This window comes from Anolis carolinensis, chromosome 6, assembly GCF_035594765.1.
Source record: "Anolis carolinensis isolate JA03-04 chromosome 6, rAnoCar3.1.pri, whole genome shotgun sequence".
Lineage (NCBI taxonomy): Eukaryota > Metazoa > Chordata > Lepidosauria > Squamata > Dactyloidae > Anolis > Anolis carolinensis.
The window spans coordinates 61,022,621-61,038,248 of record NC_085846.1 but is presented as its reverse complement, the minus strand read 5'-3'; the positions used below and the strand labels follow the sequence as shown (position 1 = coordinate 61,038,248).

The window sequence follows — 15,628 nt, the reverse complement described above, 5'->3', positions numbered from 1 at the left end:
GTTGAAGGCCAAAAACATCTGGGGACCTCAGGTTGAGAACCACTGGTCTAGTGGTTCAAGAGTTGAACTACAACTCTAGAGACCCGGGTTTGAATCCTCTCTTGGCTATAGAAATTCAGGAGAGAATGAATCATATTCTCTAAGTCCCAGAAAAAGGCTTAACCCTTTGTGAACAAATCTTGTCAAGAAATCCTAGTAGTAGTAATAATAATAATTTTATTTCTATCCCGCTTTCTCTCCCTGAGGGGACTCCCAAAACAAGGGTAGATTTGCCTTGGAGCTCCATCAATTGGAAACAATATGAAGGCAAACAATAACAAATGGATTAACCCTCAAATTAAATGTGTTATATTTGTCCAGTTCTTCTACAGGGCTGCTTTAAAATCTCTCCTTATGAGGACTACCTGCTGATACAGGTTGTGTACAACTAAGGCAGATTTTTGGCTCTATAGTCCAAAGAATTTAGAACCAAAAGGTGATATGCTAGAAAAGCAGGAGATAAGCAACAGGACAACACAGTATTTCCCTTGCTATTCCTATGTTACTAGAATTGGCTCATTGAATCAACTGAATTTTGCCAAGCATTGACTTAACATTCATTTAATGAGTTAAGTCTAAGGAGACTATGTAAAAAGATCTAAGATAGTATATAACCAATATATGTTAGCATATATCCCTGACTCCCAGGAAATTCCAAGTTTACTTCTAGCATAGTCACTTTGTGCAAGAGTATGGATTGTGAACAAAATTCAACCTAATAGTAACCTAATCCAACCCATTCTGGTCTGGTCTGGGCTCAGCTTTCAGTGCTTCTCTAACTAGTGGTTATCACTATGGTTGTAACAACCAAAGATTCTTATGGCTACAATAATGGCCTATTTTAACTGAGTTGTATTTGTTTTATTTTTTCAACACACAAGTAGCTTTGTTCAGCTATTGTAATATTCCCTTTTGGTTTCTTTGCTTCCTCCACAGATTGGAACTTCCACAAATGTAATTTTTTTTCTCAGATGAGCTAAGTATTTTGTTAAACAAAAATGATTACTCAGCCATACAAAACATGAACATATTGTCAGCTTGCCTTGAATTTTTGATCAGATGGAGAGTAGGAGTAAGTGCTAGGTGCCAATTCGTCATAGGATTTACTCCTTGGCGAGTCAGGCTGTCAAGTAGCAGATTATGCGTAAGCATGGAGTTTTTAAGACCACAGTCGTTTTGGAAGAATTCAACAAAACATCAGCTGATTCTTCTGGAAAGTGTCAGGATTCATGAGTTTAGAAGTATATGTTTTCTTGTTACATTTATGTCCCAGTGTTACTCCAAGGAGTTCAAGGAAGCATGTATGACATTTCCCTTTGTCCAATTCATTCTCATAGAAATCATGTAAGGTAGGCTTGACTAAAAAGAGAAAGACCGTTTCAAAGTCCCTCCTCCCCCCTCCTAGCTCCTGATGAGTCATTTTTGCACATCAGGAGTACTCTACAGAGGGTTCTGCACTGGAAAGTTTTTTTGGGGGAAATGGGGGGCTGGGTGGGGGGTGGACCAGAATGGCATTGGTCTAGCCACCTTTCAAGGGAAAGCCTGAAGTTTGGGTTGAGGGTGGGGACAGAGACTTGGGAGGAAGTGGGTTAAAATAACCTGCTTCCTCCTGGGTATCTGCCCTGTCTCAAAGGGCCCTCAGTGAGGTTCTAAATAGCCTAAATGCACCAGATCCTCTCTGATATTGGAAGCTAAGCAATACCAGTTCTGATTAGTACTTGGATGGGAGACGGCCAACAAAAATCATAGGAGGCTAGGGAAATTGGGGGACTAGTGTGGGCTATGTTCTCCTGGTAAGTAGTTGTCGAAACTACATATTACAACCTAATTTATTCCATATATGTTTGAAATTTTCAACTATTTTAAGTTGTACATTGCTTTAAACATGTTTGTTGTTGCTATGTGCTTTCTGGTTGTATCTGACCTATGGTGATCCTAAGGCACATGGTGATCACAGGGTTTTTTGGGGGGCAGGGCTGAAAAATTGTGACTTGCCCAGGATCACCCTGTGGGTTTTCATAGTTCAATGGGGAGTTAAATCCTGGTCTCCAGAGTCATAATCCAGCACTCAAACCAGTATGCCATTCTAGTTTTAATTGTATGCCACCCTGAGATCTGGTACTAAAGGGCTACAGTAAATAAATATGCTCCAAAAATCATTTCCCCCTTTTCTTCATTCCTCCCATGTGCAGAGCTTTAAAAGTTACTTTATAAGTAAGTAATGATAGGATTGTAGCTTTGGGACTCAGATCTTAGAAGTAACCTTTCAATCTGTGCTGTCATGAAAATAAGCCTTTCTGCATTTGATTAACCATTTCGGTGTACAAATCATTTGAAATGTTCTGTCATTTTTCAATCAAGTATTTGAACTCTACCTCTGGATTGCGTGCAATCTCTGCAATTGTACGTCACCCTGCTTTTCTCTCAGTCCTTTATCTTTGCCAAACTGTTGCCATGTGTTCAGTTTTCTAATGTGTTTTTTCACCCTCTGCTCACTTTTCTTCTCTTCTGTCTTTTTTTCTTTTCTTACAGACATCAGATTTGGCAGAAGTTCCTGAAGAAGGTGACAGCCCAGGAGGTTTACTTGACATAAACAGGAAACGCAGCAATAGTAGTGAGAATGAGGCTGGGATTTTCAATGGCATCCACACGTCATGCCAATGAGTTTAATTTTATATGTTTTTCAGATCTAGTATGTTTTGTAGTATGTGTGTGTTTGTGTGTGTCCCATTCATGTGCATACATTAAATGTCCATTCATGTAGCAGGAGTGAGCTGGGAAGAGGGGCAAAATAAAGATGTTGATGTCCCCCCCCCCAAAAAAAAAAGGTTTGCAGCTCCCAATGAAATTTCTCTTTAGTCCCAATAATACTAGTATTGTCATTAACTCCATAGAGCATTTTTAAATATATCGTATTTCACTGAATCTAAAACACCATTGAATGTAAGGAACACCCCATTTTTAAAGCTTCATTTTTTGAAAAACAAATTTCTTTGAATATTTTTTCAGATTTCTTCTACACACATAATACCTTGTTTTTCTTTCAACTCAGAAATCACATTGTCTGCATACATCTTTTTAAATAGCTCTATGAGCACTTTTTGGGAGGGGTGGCAAGGGAAGCCTTGCCTACCCAGCCAGATAATGGTGGCTGACAGCACTGTTGGGGACGGGACTCTTCCTTTTCCTCAGTCTCCTTCTCCTCCCTTAGAGGTAAACCTGTTTTAAAAAAATCCAAAACCTATGGATAAAAGGCACTATTGATTGTAAGACATGCACCCCTTTTTAGAGCACCCAAAATAGGGAAAATGTGCACCTTACAATCTGTGAAATATCCCAAGTGACAGACAAAGTTCCCAAGGGAATGTGAATGCAGGCAAACTTCAGTTTAAAATCTTCTAATAATGAAACTTCTTTTTTACAAGGTCTTTTGCAGCCTTCCATTCTTTTTTTGTCATCTGTCTAACTTGAAGTTTTTTAGCAGCCTCATTAGAAAGATGATGAAGGAAGGCTAGAAAAACAGATTTTTGGTGTCAGGTTGCAGCTGTGTGTCTATGTTAAGAAAGACAATAAATTTTGAACTGGAAAATAATAGTATAGGTTTCATACCCCTTATTTGAAATGTTATTTCCAGACTTTGGAATACCTGTATTTGGACATACATACATACATACATACATACATACATAAGGAGATATCTTGGAGATGGGATCAAAGTCTACATGTGTAATTCATTTATGTTTCTGTATACACATAGCCTAAAGGTAATTTTATACAACATTTCAGATAAATAAATAAATAAATATTTTGGATAATTTCTGTTTCTGTATACACATAGCCTAAAGATATTTCTCTTAGGCTTGGGCCCGGATCAGTTTGGCCAAAGGTAATTTGTAATATTCAGTGGTCCGTTTTGTATTTTCCCCTGGAAACAGAACAGGGAGGAGGGAACTGAAAATCTGGCCAAAACGGATTAAGATAGGTGGATTTATCGGCCACTGGAGAGGACAGAGCTAAGTCTGCATTATACTGGAAGCAGAGATCTGCCACAGGGCTCCTGGAGAAGATCTTGCAGTGTCTTTTCTCCCTCCCTGGCAGCGGAAAAGTTCCCTAGGCTCCTCCTCCAGAGAAGGCCCTGCTGGGAACTCACTTTCCCAACAGCACTTGCATGGGGCAGGCATTAAAAAGTCTCTGAGTTCCTCCTGGAGCATGATGGGAGTTGAGTTTCTCTGTGTGTGTGTGTGCTTCTCAGCCAATAAAAGGCCTGGTTGTGTCCATGCTCTGATTGGCTGAGAATGGACACAACTGGCAACTACAATTCCCAGAACCCTTTTTTGCAGTTTGTATAATTTTAAAATATGTGATGGTAAAACCTAAAATAATTGTAAAAAAAATCAGTAGATTGGTGAAGTATTCTGAAACTGACAGGCCTGCAGTTGCAAATGTGGTCTAAAACTGAGGTAGGTTTTATGCAGATAGGCCTTAAAATGACTGAGGATTGGGCCTTTAAAGTTTCCCATTGTAGCCAATGGGCTGAATCTTTGCCGAATAAAAATGGCAACACTCCTCCCGATTCGAGTAACTTTCCAGTAAACAGAATGAGGGTTTAGCCAAACATGGACCCTGAAATAGCATGCCTTTTGGCCGAATTGCACAAGCCTAATTTTTATACAATATTTCATATAATTATATAATTTTTCATCCTTGAGGCTAATAATAGTCTAATAATCTAATGGGAAAAAGGCAAGAAACCACTGAAAGTTGATTTCTCATCTTTCCATCTTATTGGAGCAATGTTATAGTAAATCTAATAGTGGTTTGCTGTGAGTGTTCCTGGCTGTTTCACCCACATCTATGGCAGGCATTTTCAGAGGTTATGAGGTCTGTTGGAAACTAGGCAAGTTTGGAATGTTCAGGGTGGGAGAAAGAACTCTCGTCTGCCTGAGGCAAGTGTGAATGTTGCAACTGGCCAGTTTGATTAGTGCATTAAAATTATTGGTTGTGTAGTTTTTCAGAAAGAAAATTAAGAAAGCAGGGCTAATGAGAACCTTTCCAGTTTGGCTCTTATTCTCTACAAATTTTGCACATTTTAAGCACAGAAAACAGTATTTTCAGTACATAAATTATTTCTGTGTTTAAAATGTTATTTTCTGTGAAACTAAATCACTCAATAAATTATGTGCAGACTAAGTTCCCAACTGTAGTATTTTTATATAGGAAATTTTCTGTGCAGATATTTCTATGTAGAAAAGCTCTTTTCTTTTGTAGAAAAACGCCATATTTTGCACAGAAGACGTACCAAAGTGTGTGTAGTCTTCAAAAACATTGACATTTTCAATGCCTTCTTGCAGAAGTGAGAAAATAGATAGAATTATTGTTAGATTTGTATTTTAGAAAGATATTTTCCATAGCATTGTTATCATCCATCCTCATACTCCTCAAATTATTCAAGTCTTACATTGACGAAAAGTCACATAAGGTAATTAGACAGAGAGAGTCATTGCCAAATATAAATTGAATTTAGATGACAAAAATAGTGACAGAAAAATAGAGAAATGCTTCTGAAATGGCTCACTTCAACAATTCACTGGTCATAAGATGTCTTATCTCTTTGATTATAGTGTTTACCTACTCAGTAAATGGTACAGCAGACTTCAGAGATGAACCGAAGAAAATAAATTCTATATTACAGGTGACATTTTGCTGTGATATTTTATTGGAAATTAAAACTAACTGACCTTTGAATTTTATATTTTCTCAAGTGGACTAATTTTATACCATACTACATGCATAGAGATATGAAGAATTAATTTTTTCCTAAATTGCCTACTTAGTTACATATTTGTATCTAAGTAATATCTCCTGGGTCAATCCTTCAAAGCTATCTTAAGAACCGACAGCTGCACTGAGTACTTTTCAGTTGAAAATCGAGGCACAGAGCATGTAATTCCAGCCCACTCCCACTACAGAGCAAGGCTGTGTTGAAGAATTGCAATGCTTCTGATTCTCATAGCTCATTTGCTAGTGTGAACTGAGATAAAATTAAGTCCAAAAATTAGTAAATTAAGTCCAAAAATTAGTGTACTCATGAGCTGGTGTTTTGACTTAGCAATGAAACAGCCGACTTTGTCTCATGTTCCCAGTCCCATCCCTGAAGGAATCATATCCTTTCCCAAGATACTCCATTCTACCTTCATTCAACCTTCTCCTCTTCCCTTAAAAAAATATTCTGCAGATAGTGATGTTCCCCTAACTTGCTAGTAATAACCATAACTCTTTTACATTCTGATACCATGTTAGCTATACAATGATCCCACAGATAATATTCTACAGCTGTGGCTGAGGTAAACGGAGAAGCACTAGGGAAATATCATATAAAGTCAATTATAGCTTATTATTATTATTATTATTATTATTATTATTATTATTATTATTATTTTATTATGACATAGCAAACAAGATAGATATGCTGGATTTTGTATCACAAAATCACAAGTCGAACAGTTCCCAAGTGTCTAGGACTGTGTGATGTATTTTCGGCTGATGCGTGCAGATCCCAGTAGGGTGGCCTTTTGCAGTTGACAGATCGTAATTTTGTCAAGGTCTATTGTTTCCAAATGCCGATTGAGATCTTTTGGCATGGCACCCAGTGTGCCCATCACCACCGGGACCACCTGCACTGGTTTCTGCCAGAGTCTTTGAAGTTCAATCTTGAGGTCCTGATAGCAGCTGAGTTTTTCCTGTTGTTTTTTGTCAATGCGACTGTCACCTGGGATGGCGACATCAATGATCCAAACCTTTTTCTTTTCCACAATTGTGATATCTGGTGTGTTGTGTTCCAGAACTTTGTCAGTCTGGATTCGGAAGTCCCACAATATCTTTGCGTGCTCATTTTCCAATACTTTTGCAGGTTTGTGATCCCACCAGTTCTTTGCTGCTGGGAGGTGGTACTTGAGGCATAAGTTCCAATGAATCATTTGGGCCACATGGTTGTGCCTCTGTTTATTGTCTGTGCGATTTTCTTTCTGAGGATATGATCAATGGTTTCGTCAGTTTCCTTGCAGAGTCTGCATTTTGGGTCATCAGCTGATTTTTCGATCTTGGCCTTAATTGCATTTGTTCTGATGGCTTGCTCCTGGGCTGCAAGGATCAGGCCTTCTGTCTCCTTCTTCAGTGTCCCATTTGTGAGCCAGAGCCAGGTCTTCTCCTTATCAGCTTTTCCTTCAATTTTGTCAAGGAACTTTCCATGCAATGTTTGTTGTGCCAGCTGTCAGCTCTAGTTTGTAGTGCGGTTTTCTTGTACTGATTTTTTTTGTCTGCTGTGCTTTGAGGAGTTTCTGATTTTTTACTTCAATCAAACCAGGTTCTTCATTTTGCTTTACATATTCTGCCAGGGCATGTTCTTCTTTGACTGCTTGTTTTACTTGTAAGATTCCTCTGCCCCCTGATCTTCTAGGCAGATATAGCCGATAAATATCACTGCAGGGGTGCAGTGAATGATGAATGGTCATGAGTTTTCTTGTTTTTCTGTCCAAATTGTCCAGTTCCACTTGTGTCCAGTTTATGATGCCAGCAGTATATCTTATGACAGGTATGGCCCAGGTGTTTATGGCCTTGATGGTGTTGCCTCCATTGAGCTTGTTTTAGAAAATTTTTCTGACCCTTTGTGTGTATTCTTTGCTGACCACAGTTTTCACATGTTCATGCTTGATGTTGTCCAGCTGTAATATGCCCAGATATTTATAGGCCTCTGGTTGGTGACACTTTATTGTTTGGCCATTAGGCATATTTATGCCCTCACTTTCAATGATTTTTCCTTTCTTCAATGCAACTGTTGAACATTTGTGCAAACCAAACTCCATGCTGATATCAGTGCTAAAAATTTGGACAGTGTTAGTCAGAGATTGGATTTCAGTTTCCGTTTTCCCATACAGCTTCAGGTCATCCATGTACATCAGATGTTAAATTTTTTGAGATTTCTTAGATGTTTGATAGCCGAGATTTATTTATTTTTTTGTAAGATTGTTGACAGAGGGAACATGGCAATAATGAAAAGCAGAGGGGACAATGAATCTCCCTGGAAAATTCCTCTCCTGATGTTGACAAGTCCATAGCTTTCATTTCCAACAAACAGTTCAGTTTTCCAGTGCTCCATCATGTTTTCAATAAAGGTGCCAACGTTTTTACAAATCCCGATAGTCTTGAATTCTGTCAGCTATGATGCTAGTCAGTAGTTTAAACATAGTGGTCCCGATGGCGTCCAGGCACTTGATGATCCAGCTGTGTGGGAGTGAGTCAAAGGCCTTTTTCTAGTCAATCCAGGTCATGTGAAGATTAGCTTTTTGGCTCTTACAGTTCTCCACAATCATTTTGTCAATCAATAATTGGTCTTTTGTGCCCCTGCTTTTCCGTTTGTTGCCTTTCTGTTCATCTGGCAAGATGTTTTTTTCTTCAAGATAATCTTGAACTTTGTCAGCTATGATGCCAGTCAGTAGTTTAAACATAGTGGGCAAACACGTTATTGGCCTGTAGTTTCCTGGTGCTGCTCTTTTTGCTGGATCCTTTTGTATCAGGTAAGTTTTTCCAGTTGTTAGCCATTCACTGATACTTCCTTTCTGCAGCATCTCATTGAATTGTTGGGCCATTTTCCCATGTAAACTAATCAGATGTTTGAGCCAAAATCCATGAAGTTGATCACTACCAGGCGATGTCCAGTTCTTGACTTTTTGCACTCGTTTGCTGATCATTTCAGTTGTTATTTCAATCTGTTCCATTTTGTTCTGTGAGAATTTTCCTTCAAACTCTTTTATCCGCCCAGCGTTTTTGTCGTAGTTCTTATTATTTTCCCAAAGTTCTTTCCAGAACTTCATTGTTGCAGTTTTCTCTGGCTTTATGGTTACTGTGTCTGTTGTTTGGTTCAGATTCTGGTAGAACCATCTTTGGTCTGATTGAAACAGTTGATTTTTTCTGTACTGAATGATTCTGGCTTCATACCTTTCAATTTTTCTGGCTGTTGCTGTAATTTGTTCTTTCACGATTTCCAAAGCTTCTTCAATTTTTCTGGTGTTCAGCCAGTACTTTCGGATCAGGTATTGCTTGATTTTGTCATTCTTCAGTTTCTTCTCTTTCATATTTTTCAGGTTACTTGCATCTGATCTAAGCTTTTTGATTTTCAACTCTAGCCTGACCTTCCACTTTGGTTTTCCAGTCGATTTTCTTTGGGGCTGCCTCGGTTGTAGGAGCCAAAGCTCTTCTGAAACTATCACTGCTGCACTGTAGGCAAACTGGTTTGTTTGTTCAATTGATGTTATTAGGACAGTGGAGAGTAATGTATTCACATCTTTCATGAGAGGCTCCAGGTGTCTCTTGGGCACTGTTTTTAAAGCTGGGGGCCGTTTTCTTATTGCATTTGCTGCAGCATGAGCCATGATCTTATCCTTGAGCTTTTGTTGTCTTGCTGTCAAGGTTCCTGGTGGTTGAACGAGTGTTTCTAGTGCTGGTTCTTCAAATTCTTGCAAAAGCTCCACACTTTCTTCTGGTTCAATCTTATTATATTATTATTATTATTATTATTATTATTATTATTATTATTATTATATTCATTTCTATCTTGCTCTTCCTTTGAAAAATGGAACACAAGGCAGCTAATAACATGTTTAAGCAACATAAATTAAAACCGTACAAAGGCTATATTAAAAATATAATATAAAATTATTTGAAAAATAAACCATTAATAATGTTATACATTAAAATATATATTTAAAAATATAGATACCTTAAAGAGAGCATGCCAAGCATTAAAAACCTACTCTGGTCAGTTTCTAAAAGTCTGACTACATAAAAATGAGTTTTAAAGGCCATACTTTTACATACTTATTGTATTTTAATTATATTTTTACCACACTGTTACTATTCCATTGTGTTTTTACTTTTGTATTGTACTTTTTAAATTTGTCTAGTGTGGGATTGTTAGCAGCCTTGAATTCCCATGGGGAGAAAGATGGGGTATAAATAAAGTTAGTAATAATAATAAATGTTCTAAGGAGAAAAATGTCAGAAAGAGAACAAGAAAGGCATTCCAAAATCAAGGAGAAGTAATCAAGAAGGTCCTTTCCCTTGTTCCCGTCAAACAAAACTGAGAAAGTGGTGGAACAGAGAGATGAGTCTCTAAAGATTTTCTTAGAACTTTAATGGGTTCATATAGGTAGACATAATCTTTCAAATAACCTGGACCGAGGTCATACAGTCCACAGGGCTCTATGAATAGAACAGCTTACTTCAGAAGAGCACCTTATCTTTAGAGTGCCCATGTTTAGAGTCATTAACAACTCTGCTCTTGCTCAAGACCTTTCTTTATAAAATAGACACTAACACCTCCTCTTTTTCTCTCTCCTATGTTGAAGGGATCTCTTAATAAAGACACAGTGCAGATGAATACCTATGTTGCCTTGTACAAATTTGTACCACAAGAGAATGAAGACTTGGAAATGAGGTAATGTTACTATATTATTTTGAAATATTCTTTTGAATTGTAGAAATGGCAGCTAAGTTAAAACAATTAAAGCTGGACAGCATCTGTTTCACCTCTCTGTAAAACTCCATTGCTTCAAACATGTCAATTGGTAGTATGTAAAATAGATGACTGAGTCTGTCCTATTGAAGTTCAAGAAATGTTAGTTGTTACTATAATAATAATAATAATAATAATAATAATAATAATAACAACAACAACTTTATTTTTATACCCCGCCACCATCTCCCTGAAGGGACTCAGGGCGGCTTACATGTGGGACCAAGCCCAAGGCAACAACAGAGTTCAACAAATAAAAACACAGCTAAAAATGTAAAAACATATAACAATCTAATTAAACAATTTTAAAAAGCAGGGTATAAAAAACATCATTAAATGTATTACAAACAAATCTCAAACAACCAGTTACCAGGAATATGGTGGGCATGATCAAACTTAAAGAGGGCTGGTCTGGACTACAAAGGTTTAGGGAGATAGGACCAATGTGGAATTCAGCCCAGAGTCTATGGGAACCATTATTATGAGCAAAGTATAAATGTGATACAGAGTATCCCTCATCAAAAATTCCTCCAAAATCCAAAATTATCCAGATGAGCGATTGATAAAGTTACACCTTCATTTTCTGATGGTTTGATGTACAGAAACCTATTTCATACATTAAACTGTTACAAATACTGTGAATAAAATTAATTTCATACTATAGATATAAGATGTATATGAAACATCAATGTTTAGACTTGCAAATACAGATATTACAATATCTGTAAAAATAAAAAAATCCAATTTAGCTAAAGCCATAACCTCAAAAATAGATGTAAGAATTTCCCACTGCACATTGACAGGCCAATCTAATCTCAACCTTCTTGATGTTTCTGTTTTGGAATTATAGGCCAGGAGACAGGATTACACTTTTGGAAGACTCAAATGAAGACTGGTGGAAGGTACTATCAAAATAATCAAAATAATACTAAATAAGATGAGTAAGCCATGTTAAAAGAACACAAACCTAGGCATTACAATATTCAAGTGAATGTGTATTCATTTGAGTAAATTCACATGCAGATAAATCCTATGCTACACTGCATTAGATTAGAACAAGCAATTTAAACTTGAGAACTCTGCTCTCCACTCTGACTTGAAGAGGTGGGCAGCTGCTTTGTAGTGATACTGCGCTATTTTGACAGAAAGGGGAATGGATTGTAGAGCAAAGCAGAATTGTCAGCAACAGAGCCCTAAAGACTGTTGGAAAGGTCCAACTAGTATCACAACAATCCTGCCAGACAAAGTATCACTGATCCCCAAAACTTCCTGTCTTTCTCAGGATATAAGATGACACCAAAATACAGTGATAGAACATGAGCATTACAAGACTACTAAATGCCAAAGGACCTATCCAAAGTGCTGTATGTTAGCACCATTAACATTCAGATTTAAACCTGAAGCAGGTTCACTAACATGGAAGACACCACTGCTATATTAGAAATACAGTAATGTGAGAATGATTGTGTTCTTCTCATTCTGCTCTTTGACAAAACTCACTCTGTGAGTTTATATTAGTCATTAACTTTCTTCCATAAGTGCTTCCCAGGGCTTTTGTGAGAATGCAAATATGAGGAGGACCTCCAAAAATGTAATATGTAGAAAAAATATATTGCTGTGTAATTAATGGTAAGTTCACTCTTTCCTTTTTTTCTATATCATCTTTGCAGGGGAAAATAGAAGATCGAGTTGGCTATTTTCCGGCTAATTTTGTTCAAAGAGTACAAGACGAAAAAATTTTCAGGTGTATAAGAACATTTATTGGGTGCAAGGAGCAGGGACAGATCACCCTGAAAGAGAACCAAGTGAGTACAGTGGATACTACTTCCTGTGCATTAGCTTTTCAGTTGCTTACTTCCTTTTATATTATACAGTTACATCCATTGTAACCCATGGTACATATTTTCAGAATGCGTATGAAGCACATATTTTGAGAATCAAGATAGTGTTCCTAGGAATATAATCTGAAGCATGTAATAAATATATTCCCTATTCATATGAGCTGGTGCCCAATAAAGTAGGTCTGGGGAGGAATGATGATTGTGGTAATAGTGTTAAAATAATCTCTTACATATGAGTAAATTTAGGTAACTGTTTGGTATTCATAATTGTTACTTAGTCAATGTGGGTACTTCAGCCACAACTATAATTTTCTCTCATACACTCACACACACATCTACTATACCTGTGGCATCAGCTGTTGGGTGAAACAGTGATCCATTCTGCTGGCAATTGGAGCATGAATGAATGATGTTTTTATCAGGAGGAGGGGTGAATCTGACCAGGAGAAACTACATAGGGAAATATATTTATCTGAGTAGCAAATACAGGATACCAGTATCCTGTGCCATGAAGGGGGAAATACCTCATTGCACAAAACCCTACAATCCTCACACAAAACATACATGTATTTTTTATGCAGACGGATGTTTTTAAAACTATAAGGAATGTGACTGGCAGATATATATTTTTTATTTTGTGTCAAAAACATTGCATAAATAAATAAGTATAAAATTGATAAAATAAAGGGAGCACAGGCAGCTAAATAATTTAAAACCTAAAACGAGCAACAGCGACCGCATTGTCTGTAGCTTTAAACAGTTCTTCCTCTGTGCATGAGGCAGCGCGTTGTGGGAAAGCATATAGAAGCTGAGCTGTTTGTTCTGCTCCACAGTCATACAGGGTGGAGAATTCTTCTGGGCAGATAGAAAATATTTGTTTTTTATCCACAACAAGGAGTAAACTGTTGTAATTATCTTCACTTCCAAAAATAAAGTAATCAAAGATTATCATCCCCACCTAGATTTAGTCATAACTGACATGAAAATATTTGCTATTACAAATTATGTGGCCCAATATCTGCTTGTTCATTTGCTTCTTCCCAATCACCTTATAGTAATCGGGATAAAGTGGGCAGTTAACCAAATTCACCAAAGTTAAACTAGAGTATGGCAAGAATTGCTCGTTATTTCTGCTAACTCAAAAAGAGTCCATTCCAAGAGCAGTCTTTTCTCTGGGTTTGAACATTTTTTAATCCCTATTTCTTCATATATCCCTAAAATGCTATATCAAAATAAAGGTGTGTATTGGATCTGATGGCAATGGAGTAAAAGTACAAAAAATGACGTGGAAGTGTATAGGCCCACAGACACTTGTTCTTCACAGCCTATTGTACAATCAGCTGGATGGGGATATGAAAGTTTGTGATTGCGGGAAAAAAAATCAGAGTTGTGATAGAGGGGAAAAATATAGAAAATGGCTTCATACCACTTTGCTCCACTTGTCCATTTAGCTTGATATTGTCTATCTAGCTTGTTGTTGTCTATAGTGGAAGTGCAATTCATGGACCATGTGTAGACAGAACCTCAATGTCTGCACACCATCTGAATTTATGTCCTCCCCACACAACACACAATCAAGTGGTATATTTTCTTTTGTGGATGCTTTCAGGAGCAGCAGTTACTTCATTTACTTTCACACCACATTTCAAAATAATCAAAAACCAAAAGCCACACAAACTTCAGATACTGAAACTGGAAATGACTTCCCAAAATGTTTCTGTCAAGAAATCAGCTGATTGGGGGTGATTTCATAGTAATGGGGAGGGAGAATTTTGCTCCCCACCCAGTTGCTCATCTATGGTTTATGGCAGGCATGGGCAAACCTTTCGGGACGGGGGCCACATTGCAGGCTGGGCTGGGGCAGGAGGGCCAGACTCAGATGGGCTGGATTGGGCTGGATTGGACTGGAGGCCGAAGGCAGTTGACCCAGGGGGCATAGGGGGTGGTTGGCGTGGCGGCGTTTGGAGCCTGGAGGGAGCATGGTCATGGCGGGGAGACAGGCACATTAGAGCTCTGAGTGAGAGTGCCAGCTCCATGTAGAGCAACAGCTCCCTTCCCCTAGCAGATTGAGGCTGGGGAACAGCGAAACTGGGAGGGTCAGCCGATGGTCTGAAAGGGGTCTCTTCCTCAAGAAGAGACCCTAAAAGGACCCGGTAATTGATTCTCAAGGTACGGCGGATCGCCCAAAGCTCACAGACATTGGGCTGCAAATCTCCGACCGCACACATTTTGTATGAAGAAGAAAGGGGAGGAGAGGAGACACTCAGAACTGTAAGTGCAAGGATTGGAAAGAATCAAAGGGGTATCGGAAGGAGGCAAGGGGTCTCCCAAACAAGAGGGAACCCTCTGAGGGACAGAGGAGCAGAGGAACGGAAGGGAAAGCCTAAGTGGAATTGGGAAAGGAAGGTCTACCCTGAAATAAATTGAGCCAAAAATGGATATTCAACTTAAGGAGACTAAATGATATTAAAGGAGACTGAGGATTTTAAGAAAATACAGAGGAATAAAGACCAGAAGGAGAGAGACCAGTAGAATTAGAACTGCAAAACTTAATAAATAATTAAATAATAATAAGCAGCCATATTGGATTATGCAAAAGGACATTGAAATAGCTTTACCTGGACTACAAAACCGACCTTGAAAGATAATTGTGTCTACGAAGGCTGTGAGAGGAGGCAACTGAGAGAGAAGGAGGGAGTTGCAACGTGGGCGGAGGGAGAGCATAATTATAATAATTTATTTGTTTGACCAGTCATATGACCATTTCAAAGTGCAACATAAATAAAAACAAGGCAAAAAGGATGGGAGGACAGGCAGCTGACCTTCTGTTTGCCATCAAAATTTTATTTTCCTGATTATTCTTTCAGGAAATGTGCTCTTTTCTTGATAGCTTTCAGGATAAAAAGGCTTACTCTGAATATGGTGGATCTTTCTTGTCCTTGCAAGAGGACTGTCAAAAGATCATTTCTGTTGGGGGACCTAAAATTAGATAGTAATAGATGTAAATATCTGTGTCGAAGTTCAGCATATGCTGGGCAGTCAATCAAAAAATGTTTGATATCTTCCACTATTTGTTCTCCCCAGACACAAAATCTCTCATTTCTTGGGATGTTACAGTAGCGACCAATTTGCATCATAATACCGAGTTATTCACCTCTGTGCCCACCCCCCTCCGAGC

The 15,628-nt window shown here is 38.1% G+C and overlaps 1 protein-coding gene across 5 annotated transcripts in view; it reads left to right on the top strand.

Annotated features, from left to right (window-relative positions):
• stac (SH3 and cysteine rich domain) overlaps positions 1–15,628 on the top strand; it is a 204,716-nt gene that overhangs the window by 93,048 nt on the left and 96,040 nt on the right. For 4 of the 5 annotated variants that reach the window (XM_062958255.1, XM_062958253.1, XM_062958252.1 and 1 more), the window contains 5 exons: positions 2,572–2,653; positions 5,661–5,731; positions 10,443–10,531; positions 11,460–11,511; positions 12,280–12,414. In XM_062958255.1, the coding sequence (XP_062814325.1) occupies positions 2,572–2,653; positions 5,661–5,731; positions 10,443–10,531; positions 11,460–11,511; positions 12,280–12,414 (429 nt within the window). The remainder of the gene's footprint in view (positions 1–2,571; positions 2,654–5,660; positions 5,732–10,442; positions 10,532–11,459; positions 11,512–12,279; positions 12,415–15,628) is intronic. The other variant, XM_062958254.1, reaches the window with a different exon arrangement.